Here is a 14,206-nt window from a genome sequence, read left to right on the forward strand (position 1 = left end):
CACTCAAGTCAGCGGTCAGAAACCAATGACCAAAGTTCAACACACCCTTGCTTGTATACACTTTTGTACATTAACAGCAACAAAAAATCTTGATTGTGTGGGGTATTTGGGGACAATCCATAGAGAAGGTTAGAAGACACATCCATGTACATTTCTAATTACAAATGCATTCACCATTTGAATGTTATCAACTGGATGCAGTCAACTTTCATCTTTATTGCTATTGGTGATTTGGTTAAATAGCAATACAAATGGTACATTAGGAAAAACCAGCCAACGAAGTCAGGGATATCTGGAAAGATTATGTTCGAAATCCCATTCGGTTGATTACTTTAAAATGGAGGTTGCCATAAATGGCGATGCCAGTACTAAACGTCAGTTTTGTCATATTGGGCTTCTATCTTTCTCTATGTTTGACTCCCGGTGTAAGTAAAGGTAACATAAAATACTACTGTAATTAGCTAAAGGCTGCCACCTTCTGACTGTTCTCTAAAATGCCTCCTATTCAATTTACAGAATATTTGTGAATACAATCTGCATTTAAAGGCTTCATTCATTGCAGTTCTACACATTAGCTCTTTTTGTAATGGTCAAAATAAAATGAACATCATAAACTGGCCTTGGATTAGTATAAAAGCTTTTATCAGGGTGACATCTCACACTCCCCTCTAAAATGTCAATTTAATTAGTAGTCATCACTGGCCCATAATACCGTACACAGATGAAGGCTAATCCAGAATAAAATATACTACCCATGAAGATGTTCCATTGAGCTTGATTATAAACATGGCACATGGCCTCATCTGTTACTGGGAAACAATGGGAATTTCTATTAGTTTGACCAACTTCTACTGTCATCTGTCAAAGAGATCAGACTGGCAAGACAAAGCAAACAGGTTTGTTCAAGCTACAATTGTTATGGGGCTAAATTGCAGTCAGTGTTCTTTAATACCATGAACCATTTTTAAATAACAGCATGTTCTGTACATTGTTGCCCAATTTTAAAGTGACAACAGTAATCTGTTTTCTTATTAGGCAGGTATGGTAAAGACGGTACTGGAGGGTGCAGGCTGTTTCCAGTGGATGCCAGGCTATGCTGAGGTCCACAGACCAGGGTAGGTAACTATGTACATAAAAAGAGTACCACTTGAGTCTCCTTAAGATGCTGCATGTCTGGGATTTAAGATTAACGCTTATAAACAAAAGAATGATGAGAACACATCTAATTTGGGTGGTTTGTTTGCAACGACGCACACAGAATTAGGCATAAACAAACTCGCTGCCAACTTTCAAAAAACCTGTCTGAAGAAAGGACATCCTGAACTGGACCTATACCACTCATTGGTGAGTAGCCGTTACTTGTGATGGGCAGAACAAGGCATTGCGAAACAATAAGAAAAACATTTGTCCTGTCTTTTTAAAATGCTCTAAACCTTTACTCTACATTGACATCTGCTGGACATTTGGAGCTTAGTTACCAGTTTAACAGAGTTTAAATCCTGATTCGATATATATGCCTTATTATTCAACATAAGTTAGACTACTTAATAATGCCATGTCTTCCTCAACACAGTTGGAGTGGCAGCTGACCTACGAGAACTTTGTGGAGTGGACCAAGTCTGACGAGATGAAAATGGAGGAGGTTCAGGTGGGCCTGCCCAAGTTCAAGCTGGAGGAGAACCTGGAATTTGGGGAGATGCTGGTCAGCATGGGCATGATAGACGCCTTCGACAAAACCAAGAGTGACTTCTCAGGCATGTCGTCCAACAACGACCTGGTTCTGTCCAAGGTGGTGCACAAGGCCTTTGTGTGAAGAGGGCACAGAGGCAGCAGCTTCTACGGGTCCGTTTATGATGATGCGCTGTGCCCTGAGAACGCCCACATCCCGTTTTTTCTAATTCCCGTACATACGCTGCAGATTCGACTGTGCATCTTTATCATGGAAATGATCTGAATTCCACTTCAGTTTGGGCTTGGAACGTTTCAATACCTGATTGAAGTAGAATACAGTTAACTCAGATTACATTTACAATTTTACCATAACCATCAAAGTGTGGGTCAAAGGTCCACACTAATGGTACAACAAGGATAATACTTAAAGCCATTAGACATCCGATGGTGCACCTCATTCCTGTGATCCTCCTGAAGGGTTTCCATGGAGGATGTGTCGCAGGATGTGTTGGGGCCAAAAGTTACTAGCGCCCGACTCATGCAGCCCTTAGGTTAGCCCTTCAGTTTACCTATTCTTCCGCCGTATCGTAAAACGATGGTGCCTTCCTGCAGTGCGTGGACCCAGGTTCCTCTCCCAAGCTACCACAACATGCGACTAGTTGTACCTGGTATGGACCCAGCTAGCGTGGCCTGTTCCACTGCTTTCTCTTGCAGTCTTTGATGAATACCTAATTGTCAGGCTTGATGACATGTAGTGGGCCTTCGATGGGTGTGGGCAGGGCTTGCGGTCACACTCACAATAAGAACATTTACTTCAATCGGCAGATTTTGTTTGTTTAGAATTCCTATTTGCAATTGCACCATCAACAGCTACAGCGCCTGGATACACACATAACCTCAAACAAATTAAAGTACAGACCAGTTATAGATCTGATGCTACTGAAATTAAATTGAAAATGAAAATTGAAAATGTTCTTTTTCTTAATTTTTTGTTGTGGAACTTGCTTAAGTAACCTTTTGTTGAATAGCATTCCAAGATGATATTGCTCAGTAGCCAACTGACTAATGTGTTTAAATGGGTTTGTGTCCAGTGAAGAAAACCAGTGTTGCATATCTGGTGAGGTATTTATGTTTGTTTGAAGTGTATGCAAACATACACTGAATTTCTTAACATATCAATGTTCCTCTAAAAGACTAGAAAATAAATAATCAATCTCACTTCAAATACCTCTCCAACACATGAAATCTGACAAAATCAATAAAAAATGCTGGGAATTCATATAAAACATGGAGGGAATTCATAAAAGAAGTTTAGGCAATAGATTTAAAAAATTGAGGGACTAATGTTTTTATTTTTAGAGATCAAGTAGTACTGATTAAAAGTTTTTTTACACAGTCTTTCATAGTTTGAGTTTTACATTTTTTTGAGAATCTATTCACCTTGAGAGGGAAGATTACAAATCTTTATTGTAGTTTAAAAATCTGTTTTGTAGTTTTCCTGTGATTAAAACTGATAAGTTGGTATCAGACAAATAACAAAAAAAAAGGTTCCCAGAAACATGAAGTGATATTAGTGATAAAAACCAGAACTCACTTTGTGTTGTTTTACTTAAGGTTCTTAAAGATGCAGTCTGGGACTTCTGCATGAAACAAAATATTTTTTGAATCTTCCATCTTGGTCTGGATAGTCAGTGCGTTAGGATTTTTTTCCCTGCGCATTTCCGCACTAACTCAAAACGTGCGTACACCACCTCCTGAGCTGGCGTAGGATTTGAGAGTGCGGTACGCCAACGTCCATATTGATAAAGCTCAAAGTCACCGTGGTTTTGGGTGTACGCTGGAAATTTGGTGTACGCACTTTTGATAAATGAGGGCCATTCTGAGTAAACAGCAATACTGGCAGGTATGTTTATGTAGCATGTCTGTTATGGATTACTATTGCCGTCTGTGTGCCTTGTACACATTAAGTAGATATTTGAGAAATCAAATGCAGCTATCCACAAAAACATTCAAGAAAGATTCATAAAATTAGGGTTACCGTAAACAGACTCTCCAAGAAGCTTTACAATTAGCAATAAATGCGTTCACTAATAAAGGTTTTTAATGACCAAAATAGCCAAATTTTACGCCAACATAAACGCCCGTTTCTACGCAAGAATGATAAATGAGGGCCACTGTGAGCTCGCAAGATTAGTATGACTGTATGAGGCTTGCGCAAACGTGGCGTAGTGCATTTTCAAGGACCGGTTTTGCTCAAAAGCACCACTTTTACAACCCCTGTCCTAAAATCCTAGAATAAATCTTTAATTAGATGAATTAACTGAGGAAGGACTTGGGTTTATGGAAATAAAGAAACACAGCCCATCCTATTTTATTTGAACAGCAGTGGGAATTTAGATGGTTTTGATTACTGGTTATAGCTAATGACAAAAGGTGAAAGCACGAGTCGGCAGGCACACATGGGTTCATTCAATGAGGTAGCTGCCAACAGGTTTGGTTTTCTGCCAACAGGTCTCACCTTGCAGTGACTTGTTCCTGATTACAAAGTATATCAGCATTCCAACACCCAAACCGTAGCTAAGGAATTATAAACAGTTTTCTGATAGCCAAGATCGATTGAGAACGTTTCGAGGGCAGTGCAGTGTTGTAATTCAAACACTACCTACTGAAGACACCTATTTGGAGAAAGGAAGACCTGAATTGGACAATAACCATTGATTGGTGAGATACACTGTGACAGCTTTCAGGTGAAGTCATGATAAGTTACTTATTTAAAAATTGTGAATGATTAATTAAACAAAATATTTGTTTGCTTGGCTATTGAACCTGCACCACAATACATTCTGAAGGATATTGATATTTACCTAGCTAGACAAGAGACTTACCTTCTCAGTCATTAGAGCTACTCTGTATTATTTATTCTTTATTGTATTCTGTTCTCTTCTACCCTGAAACATTTCCCTAGCTTTGTCCTTAGAAGGTAAGGCAAACTAAAATTAGTGTTTAGAAACATTTTACAGTTGTACTGTATTTCTCCTGGTCTAGGATCAGAATATTTTTTTGGGGGTGGGGGCTCAAAATAAAAATGCAAATGTGGTAATCATCAATCATTATCAACAACTGAGTGATCAAACATGCAGAACTCACACTGGTGACATTATGGAAATTCATTGTCAGATAATAATTGCTTTTGGCTTTTTAAGTCAGTAATGGCTAAAAATAATTTAGGTAATGCCAATGTTATTTGGTCAAGTAGACTTGTTTATGACAGTTTGCAGAGGAATACCTGAAAGCTGTATGCACATTTGACATCTTCTTATGAGCAACTTATAAACAAGCTTGAACTTTCCTCTAAAGCTCTGCCTGTCCACAACGCCTACCATTTCCAATGGAATCAGTGTCTGTGGCCAACAACGAGTTCTCCCTGGACCTGTTCAAGAAGATCACAGAGAAAAACAAAACGGGCAATGTCTTCTACTCCCCCCTCAGCATCTCCTCTGCTCTGGCCATGGTGTCTCTGGGGGCCAGGGGTAACACCGTGACCCAGATGTCAGAGGTGAGTGTGACTCATTTTCAGGGGTTCTTTGGAAACAACATACAATCATCTTACCCTTCACATCCAGCTATACATTGTTGTGCTCAGTGTTCATACAGCACATGGTATTGAAATGATTAAGCTATAGCTATAAGGAAGGGAAGAGGTTTTCCCCTCCCCAATGTTCAGTATGGACACAGAACAGATAATGTAGTAACTATGCAGTTCTTTTCCTTGAGAGTCTTTTTTTGAGAAGAGATTTCTGGGATGAACAGGAACTGGTGTAAGTCACTCTACATAAGAGCATCTGCAATTTTTTTTAAATCTCAATGTGTGGTTGACGTGGGTAGCCTGTCCACAGAAGTATTCACTGTCATCAGCAGATGATGTGTTCTGGCTCAGTTAAGGTTTTGAGGACAGCCTTTCTGTGTCAACATGGGGAGTTATAAAGGTGTGTCTAAATTCTTTAGTAATATCTCTTATCAGGCTCCAGGCTCCACCCTTATACCTTACTTTATAGCAAGTATTCATGCCAGATAAATAGTTACATTGTCATGGATGAGATAGGCCCTGACAAAATAAAATAAAACACAGAATGTTCTTAGGCTAATTGGTACAATATTATTTTAGCTGTTAGCCAGAGAATGCCTTTTTAATAACCATGGAATGTTTTTCTAGAATCAAAAGCTTCTTTGTGTGAACTGAATGTGTAGCATACAATGAAAAATCACCAATGTAAAGAGTTTGACAGCAATTAATGCTTAACTTTTGAGCACTCCTCACTGAACAAATATGCCTTGATCCATTTGTTTGCCTATCAGTGCCAATGATTCTTCTGTCATAGAAGTTTTGAAGGGTTCTCCAGACACACACACACACACACACACACACACACACTTTTGAGACCTCTGTACAGCACCACCTGGTGGCACCCTGGAAGTCCACTTTTAGTAATTTGAAATGAATAATACATACATATAAAAACAATTCAAATGTTTCCAGCTCAAACTGTCTCTCAGCAAGCCAAAACAAGTTTTTTCCCCCTCTGTCAGAGAGTCATAAATTACAAACTATAAGCAGGCCATACAATCACTAGTGGAAATCATGTCCTTGCTATTATAAAGGTCTCTATATACAGATTGGTATATTTACATATTTTTTTCTAGAAGATGTCTGCAATGTTTTAGGGAGTCACTATAGTGTAATACTGATGCAATGACCTTCACTGAATACGTGCCGCAGTTTGCAGCTAAAAATATTAACTAGTCATTTTGAGTATTCTTTGATGTATATTAAGTGTAGTATTGGGATTCAAACTCCTACTTTAATTTCAACTCTGTATCTGATATGGTATTGGTGTAATATTTGTTTTTGCGTCTGTTATCATGTGTGAGGAGAGTACTTCTGTTTTTAACTGGACTTCAATTGTGACATATAAAAGTTATCCGTTTTCTTTCTGTAGTCCCTGCACCTCCACAAAACCAAGGATGATGTCCATGTTGGCTTTAGTAAACTCATGAGTGAACTGAACAAGGAAGGAACCCTGTACGAACTAAGGATAGCCAATCGCCTGTATGGAGAACAGTCTTACCAGTTTGTAAAGGTAAATCTGTTTCCTTTACATGGTGGGTGGAGTAAATGGAATCTGAAATTACATAGTTTTACTCAATTTTAATCTGAATTTACAGTTTTACTGTTAGTGAAAATGTAGTAAATAGTTTTACTGAGGTCGCCATTGGTATCTTGGTAGCCTCCCTGATGAGCCTTTTTCTTGACCTGTCAACTTTGGAGGGACATCCTGATCTTTGCAGTGTCACAGTGGTGGCACCTTGCCTACACTTCTCACTGAATGTCTTCACAGTGTTTGATTCATGTCTGTAGTGCCATGTACAACACAATGCCATGTCCATCACCTGATCAGCATGGATATCTCTGCAGTACACAACAAATAAATCTTCAAACTTAGGCCATCAAGGCATTCAGTTGTAAAATTGTTTTATTATTTTCATTATCATTTTATTATTTCATTATCAACTTGTTTTTTTTTTTTTACATAAAATGTTTTGGTGATAAGATGTTATTAAAGGTATAAAAGGTCTGGCATGATTGGTTTTGATATCAGCCATTACACAAACAAAAGTGACATTTTCAATGAGGGTCTGTATATTTTCTTTTATATACATAAAGACAATTCTAATTCTGAAAATCATTGTTGACTATACACTTTTATTATGAGTCCTTAAGGGTTGATAAAGCTAAGATATTTACTGTTAACACTATTGTCTCTGGTTAATGTGACAGACTTTCCTCCACAACACCAAAAAACACTACAATGCAGAGTTGGAGGCTGTAGACTTCAAGTCCAATGCAGAGACTGTTAGACAGAACATCAACACCTGGGTGGAGAAGCAGACCGCAGGTGACCGACTTGATGCTAGTAGATCTGTCATGTGCACAGTTGCGTTAATATTATATATGTATTCATGGTAATTCTTCACCAAAAAGTTTACTGGTAAATATTCTCACATTTTATATATAAATTAAAGGGATTACATGAAGAAGGAATTGTTGACATCCATTTTGATGATGAATCTACTTGATTTTTGTTACTAAACCTCATTTCTGTGGTCACTGTATTTCACAGAGAAAATCAAGGACGTGTTGCCAAAGGGGATTGTTGACCAAATAACCAGACTAGCCTTGGTAAACGCCATTTACTTCAAGGGCAATTGGGAGAAGAAGTTCAGTGAGACCAGGACCAGAGATGCCAACTTCAGACTTAATAAAGTAATGTTTCTCAACAAACTTGACACTTGACAGTTCGGACATGATCTGGGAAGTGGCTTTTTCTGAAGTTGTATTTCTGTTGTGTTCACAATGAATGTTTAAATTACTGAGAGTCTTTAGACAACTACAAAGGAAATAGCAGACTTTTACTGAACCACTTAATGAATTCATCTTTTTCATAAAACCTTTACTCTAGTCAGTCTGTCATCCCCTATATTATAATACAATGTAAGTTCCTGTTACATTTGCAACTTGGTTTTCACTGAGGATTGACTGCATTGTTAATATGGTATCTTATTTAAGTATATTTTACTAAAATTACAGAGTTAGCAAGGTAAAAACATACTTAACCCATGTAACCAATTGTAGAAAAAACACTGTTCACTCAAGGTTGTGGTAATCACTTCTTTTTTACAGCAGCCATCGCCTGGACTGCATATGACTGCGGCCCAGCAGTGATAACAAAACGTGAACGCCCACTTGTTTACAGGTGCTTCAGTAAATGACCACCTTCTACTTTCTTGGGTGCAGAATGACAGTAAGCCAGTAAAAATGATGTACCAGAAGGCAGAGTTCCCCATAATGATGATCTATGAGGCCAGGTCCCTTGTTCTGGAGATGCCCTACGAAGGGAACCAGCTGAGCATGCTTATCATGCTTCCTAAAGACATTGAGGACGACACCACTGGTCTGGAGGAGGTAGGACTCTCTTTTACACTCACTTATAAACAGGATGAATGTTGTCTATTGTACACAGGTAACTGCATGGCATTCAGTAGAAACATTGTCAGAGTGAACAACATTGTACAAAAGGTTTTTGGTCAGTATATATTCTATTGAGAGGGGAGAAAGGGGGGAAGTTGGAGAGGGTTTTCTGTAATATCAGTCAGCTGGATTGAAGAAATACATGTGTACAAGAGGCAGAAGCTTTGGGTGATCCAGCATCACTGAGCCAAGTGATTTCATTTTTGGTTAAAGGGTTTGCTCACTCTGAAATCAGACTGACTAAAATTTGTTTGATTGTGTCTATAGCCTGATGTATTGATCTTTGAATATAGCTATGATTTTTACAAACCAATAATATGGATTGCTTCATGGTCAACCTTCCAAGTAAGACTAAAGAGTAGCGATGTGTCTTTCTCGGCACAGCTGGAGAAACAACTGACTTATGAGAACTTTGTGCAATGGACCAGGCCTGACTACATGAACACAGTGGAGGTTGAGGTGGGACTTCCCAAGTTCAAGCTGGAAGAGAGCCTGGACCTGAAGGAGACTCTGGGCAGCATGGGCATGATAGATGCCTTCGACAACTCTAGGAGTGACTTCTCGGGCATGTCACCAAACAACGACCTAGTTCTGTCCAAGGTGGTGCACAAGGCCTTTGTGGAGGTCAATGAGGAGGGCACAGAGGCAGCAGCTGCTACGGCCGCTATCATGGCGCAGAACTGTGCCCTGAAAATACCCCCGTTCATTGCCGACCACCCCTTCCTCTTCTTCATCCGCCACAACCCCACCCAGAGCATTCTGTTCTCCGGCCGCTACTCTTCCCCTTAGACATTTTTTGAACATTAATGTGGAAGGTACTGAAGGGTACTGAAGTAATTAATTACAGCAACTATATTAATATGCCACTTGTTAGCTAAGGGTGTAACGGTACGCAAAAGTACGATTTTGGAACGGTGGAAAACATAAAAGTTCTTTACATTTTTATAAATTGTTTATAGAAGTTATAAACTTTGCCTATTGCCACTCTAGTTAAAGCTGCACTAGGTATGATTTTTTCATACCTAGTGTGAGTATTTGCAAATACTCACAGGTCAGAAAGCGTTTCCCCACCAATGCTTGATAGAGAATGAAAAATAATATGAAAAATAGAATTACCTGTTCCAAAGTTCAATGTTATTGTTAGCCTTGATAACGTTTGCTTAGGGTTCCTGGTTGCTAGTTATAGAGAGCTAGTCTATTTTGCTTCTTTGCAGTTTTCCTAATGTATGCTGTGGTAGACATGGGAGGAATTGGCAGTTTGTCATCCTGGTCTCTAGCTGCCATTATAGTTTCTTACAGTAAGAAAACATCACTCCTGTACTTATGCTGTATATATTATCCAGGTAAAATGCGTGTTCACAAAATAAACCAGGGAGGAAAGCCGCCTCGCAGAAGCCAATTGGCTGGAACAGGATTGCTGTAACAGAATTGTCTGGAAAGTAGTGGCAGGTTCGAAACTATATAAATTGACATTTCACTGGCATTGAATTGTCTGTGTTGCTAAACTACTCTTTGAGGGCCTCATCAGCTTACACAACATGTTTATAGGGGACAAAAGTTTTTTTTACTGAATAAATCCTACCCTTAAATGGATAGCCTAAACTTTCCCAAACGGGATTCCTGAAGGATACAGGAGGGTCCTCAACCTCTGGCTTGACGTTTATGTTCGCCATTTTTATTTACGAGGCTGTGATACATGTTCTAGGTTACTTCAGTTGCTTAGTTACGGCTCCAAGATCCGTATCCGGGGAGAAACTCTGAGTTAGTTTCGCACACAGAAAATTAACGTGTGTGGTTAAAACTAGACTCTTCATTCGGATCACAACGTGTACCGAAACTGAATGTCCTGTACCAAACTGTACTATATGGATAGGTGTACCGTCACACCCCTAATGTTAACCCATTGTCTAGACGAGTGGGACAACCATCTAGCTCAGGGGTGTCCAAACAGTTCCACGGAGGGCCATGTGTCTGCAGGTTTTCACTCTCTCCTTGTACTTGATTGACTAATTAGGTTACTAATTGGTTAGTTTCTACCTTCACCTGGTTGTTTAGGTCTGAACTGAGAACCAATTTATTGGAAAAACCAAAAACCTGCAGACATTCGGCCCTCCGTGGAACTGTTTGGACACCCCTGGTCTACCTGATTAACATTACCATCAGGTGAGTGATGTCCTGAGGGCGTTGCTTGGTGTTCTTGTCAATATGTTTCCCACAAACAAAGATTAATTCCTAATAGGTCAATGTTTTTTTTTTATTGTTTCACTTCATGGGGGAGATGGCGGTTATGCCTCACAACCTAGGGAGTGAAAGCTAAGCTCTGCCCCTCGTCACCACCCCATAAAAATGAAAACTAAATATTGATTCCAAATTCACAAACATTGTCTGACTGTATTTGACTAATCAGCTTCACTTTTTATTTGGACGGTTGGTGGTAGAATTGGATTTAATGCTCTCCTGTGTTCTTCTCAACAAAGCGCACAATCATTCTTTGAACAGAATTGATGGAGAATGTCCAACATGGGACACATGCTTCTACAATTACTATAATTGGCTGAGTACTATTCTCACACCTTTCTCCTGTCTTTTTGACAGAGCACTACTGTTACTATAACCGTCATTTCTGAATGTAATTAGTGTTTTATGGTGAGCTACATAAAGGTATTTTGTCAGCATGATTCTGAATTGACCCTTAAATATTGAATAATAATAATAATAAATATATAATCATATATATGGTTAAATATAATTCACTTTATTAATAAAATAATAGTATACTCTTTGTCAGCAAAAAATGCTAATGAACACAATTCAGAACACTTCAGAACACTATTGTGGCTATAGTCATACTATACATCATTCCAATCCAATGAGGAGAAAGCTAGACAGAAAATCAAGACTTGTGGAAAAGCAGACTGCAGTTAATCAACTAGATACTGGATGCTCTTTCATGTGCAGCATTTACTGTGTGCAGGGTATTTCCTGGCTCAAAATTAGGCAAATGTGGTACCCCAACCCACCCTTCCCTGTGCTGTACCAGATGCCCCTCTGTGATACTTCATATAAAATCTGGCTACACACTTGAAAAATATCAATATTGTAATGTTAAATCTGCCCTGTTATCCACTGAGCAGCTAATGCATGCTACGATTTCCTCCCTAATAGCTACCAAAATATACAAGTAATATATTTATTCATTACGTATTAACATGTTACATATTTGATCTATTTTTTTAACATATATAGGTTTTTACTCTTGTGTTTTTTATTCTTTCTCTGCCTATCTAGGACTGGTAGACATTATATTGGATTTAAGTGCATCCAGACTGTAGTTTCTGCTTTTTTTTACTAAGCTTCCAAACACATTGGCTCCACAATTGTTCTAGCATATACAGTGGGGAGAGCAAAAATTTGATACACTGCCGATTTTACAGGTTTTTACAAAGCATGTAGAAGTCGGTCATTTTTATCATAGGTACTCTTCAACTGTGAGTGACGGAATCTAAAACAAAAATCTAGAAAATCACATTGTATGATTAAGTACTTAATTAGCATTTAATTGCATGACATAAGTATTTGATACATCAGAAAAGCAGAACTTAATGTTTGGTACAGAAACCTTTTTATGCAATTACAGAGATCATACGTTTCCTGTAGTTCTTGACCAGGTTTGCACACACTGCAGCAGGGATTTTGGCCCACTCCTTCATACAGACCTTCTCCAAATCCTTCAGGTTTCAGGGCTGTCACTGGGCAATATGGACTTTGAAATGCAAAGATTTTCTATTGGGTTCAGGTTTGGAGACTGGCTAGGCCACTTCAGGACCTTGAGATACTTCTTACAGAGCCGCGCCTTAGTTGCCCTGGCTGTGTGTTTCGGGTCGTTGTCATGCTGGAAGACCCAGCCACAACCCATCTTCAATGCTCTTACTGAGGGAAGGAGGTTGTTGGCCAAGATCTCGCGATACATGGCCCCATCCATCCTCCCCTCAATACGGTGCAGTGGTCCTGTCCCCTTTGCAGAAAAGCATCCCCAAAGAATGATGTTTCCACCTCCATGCTTCACGGTTGGGATGGTGTTCTTTTACTCATCCTTCTTCTTCCTCTAAATACAGTGAGTGGAGTTTAGACCAAAAAGCTCTATTTTTGTCTCATCAGACCACATGACCTTCCCCCGTTCCTTCTCTGGATCATCCAGATGGTCATTGGCAAACTTTAGACGGGCCTGGACATGCGCTGGCTCGAGCAAGGGGACCTTGCGTGCGCTGCAGGATTTTAATCCATGACAGCGTAGTGTGTTACTAATGGTTTTCTTTGAGACTGTGGTCCCAGCTCTCTTCAGGTCATTAACCAGGTCCTGCTGTGTAGTTCTGGGCTGATCCCTCACCTTCCTCATGATCATTGCCCCACGAGGTGAGATCTTGCATGGAGCCCCAGACCGAAGGGGATTGATTGTCATCGTGAACTTCTTCCATTTTTGAATAATTGCGCCAACAGTTGTGGCCTTCTCACCAAGCTGTTTGCCTATTGTCCTGTAGCCCATCCCAGCCTTTTGCAGGTCTACACTTTTATCCCTGGCCAAGCTCTCTGGTCTTGGCCATTGTGGAGAGGTTGGAGTCTGTTTGATTGAGTGTGTGGACAGGTGTCTTTTATACAGGTAACTACAAACCCGATTCCAAAAAAGTTGGGACACTGTACAAATTGTGAGTAGAAAAGGAATGGAATAAGTCTCAAACTTATATTTAATTCACAATAGAATATAGATAACATATTGAATGTTGAAAGTGAGACATTTTGTAATGTCATGCCAAATATTGGCTCATTTTGCATTTCATGAGAGCTACACATTCTAAAAAAGTTGGGACAGGTTAAATGTACAGATAAGGAACAGCTCATCAGGACCAATTTGCATCTTATTATGTCAATTGGCAACATGATTGGGTATAAAAAGAGCCTCTCAGAGTGGCAGTGTCTCTCAGAAGTCAAGATGGGCAGAGGATCACCAATTCCCCCAATGCTGCGGCGAAAAATAGTGGAGCAATATCAGAAAGGAGTTTCTCAGAGAAAAATTGCAAAGACTTTGAAGTTATCATCATCTACAGTGCATAATATCATCCAACGATTCTGAGAATCTGGAACGATCTCTGTGCGTAAGGGTCAAGGCCGGAAAACCATACTGGATGCCCGTGATCTTCGGGCCCTCAGACGTCACTGCATCACATACAGGAATGATACTGTAATGGAAATCACAACATGGGCTCAGGAATACTTCCAGAAAACATTGTCGGTGAACACAATCCACCGTGCCATTCGTCGTTGCTGGCTAAATCTCTATAGGTCAAAAAAGAAGCCATATCTAAACAGGATCCAGAAGCGCAGGCGTTTTCTCTGGGCCAAGGATAATTTAAAATGGACTTTGGCAAAGTGGAAAAGTGTTCTGTGGTCAGA

At 39.5% G+C, this 14,206-nt stretch overlaps 1 protein-coding gene and 1 pseudogene across 5 annotated transcripts; both read left to right on the forward strand.

The window, feature by feature from the left end:
* The first annotated feature begins 1,075 nt into the window (after positions 1-1,075).
* On the forward strand, positions 1,076-1,898 carry LOC117593652 (annotated as a pseudogene).
* A 1,593-nt stretch (positions 1,899-3,491) lies between these two features.
* Positions 3,492-10,065, forward strand: LOC105019450 (leukocyte elastase inhibitor-like). Of its 5 annotated transcripts, none has more exons than XM_029116351.2 (9): positions 3,492-3,574; positions 4,183-4,418; positions 4,637-4,651; positions 5,029-5,227; positions 6,669-6,809; positions 7,508-7,625; positions 7,851-7,993; positions 8,525-8,692; positions 9,143-10,065. In XM_029116351.2, exons 4-9 carry the CDS (start codon positions 5,060-5,062, stop codon positions 9,545-9,547), a joined length of 1,143 nt encoding a protein of 380 aa, XP_028972184.2. In that variant the 5' UTR covers positions 3,492-3,574; positions 4,183-4,418; positions 4,637-4,651; positions 5,029-5,059; the 3' UTR covers positions 9,548-10,065. The 5 variants fall into 5 exon arrangements, with proteins under 5 accessions (XP_028972184.2, XP_028972185.2, XP_010883959.2 ...); XM_029116352.2 differs by having other exon boundaries at positions 4,183-4,392; XM_010885657.4 differs by lacking the exon at positions 4,637-4,651.
* The last annotated feature ends 4,141 nt before the right edge of the window (positions 10,066-14,206 follow it).

Source organism: Esox lucius, chromosome 21, assembly GCF_011004845.1.
Source record: "Esox lucius isolate fEsoLuc1 chromosome 21, fEsoLuc1.pri, whole genome shotgun sequence".
Classification (NCBI taxonomy): Eukaryota; Metazoa; Chordata; class Actinopteri; order Esociformes; family Esocidae; genus Esox; species Esox lucius.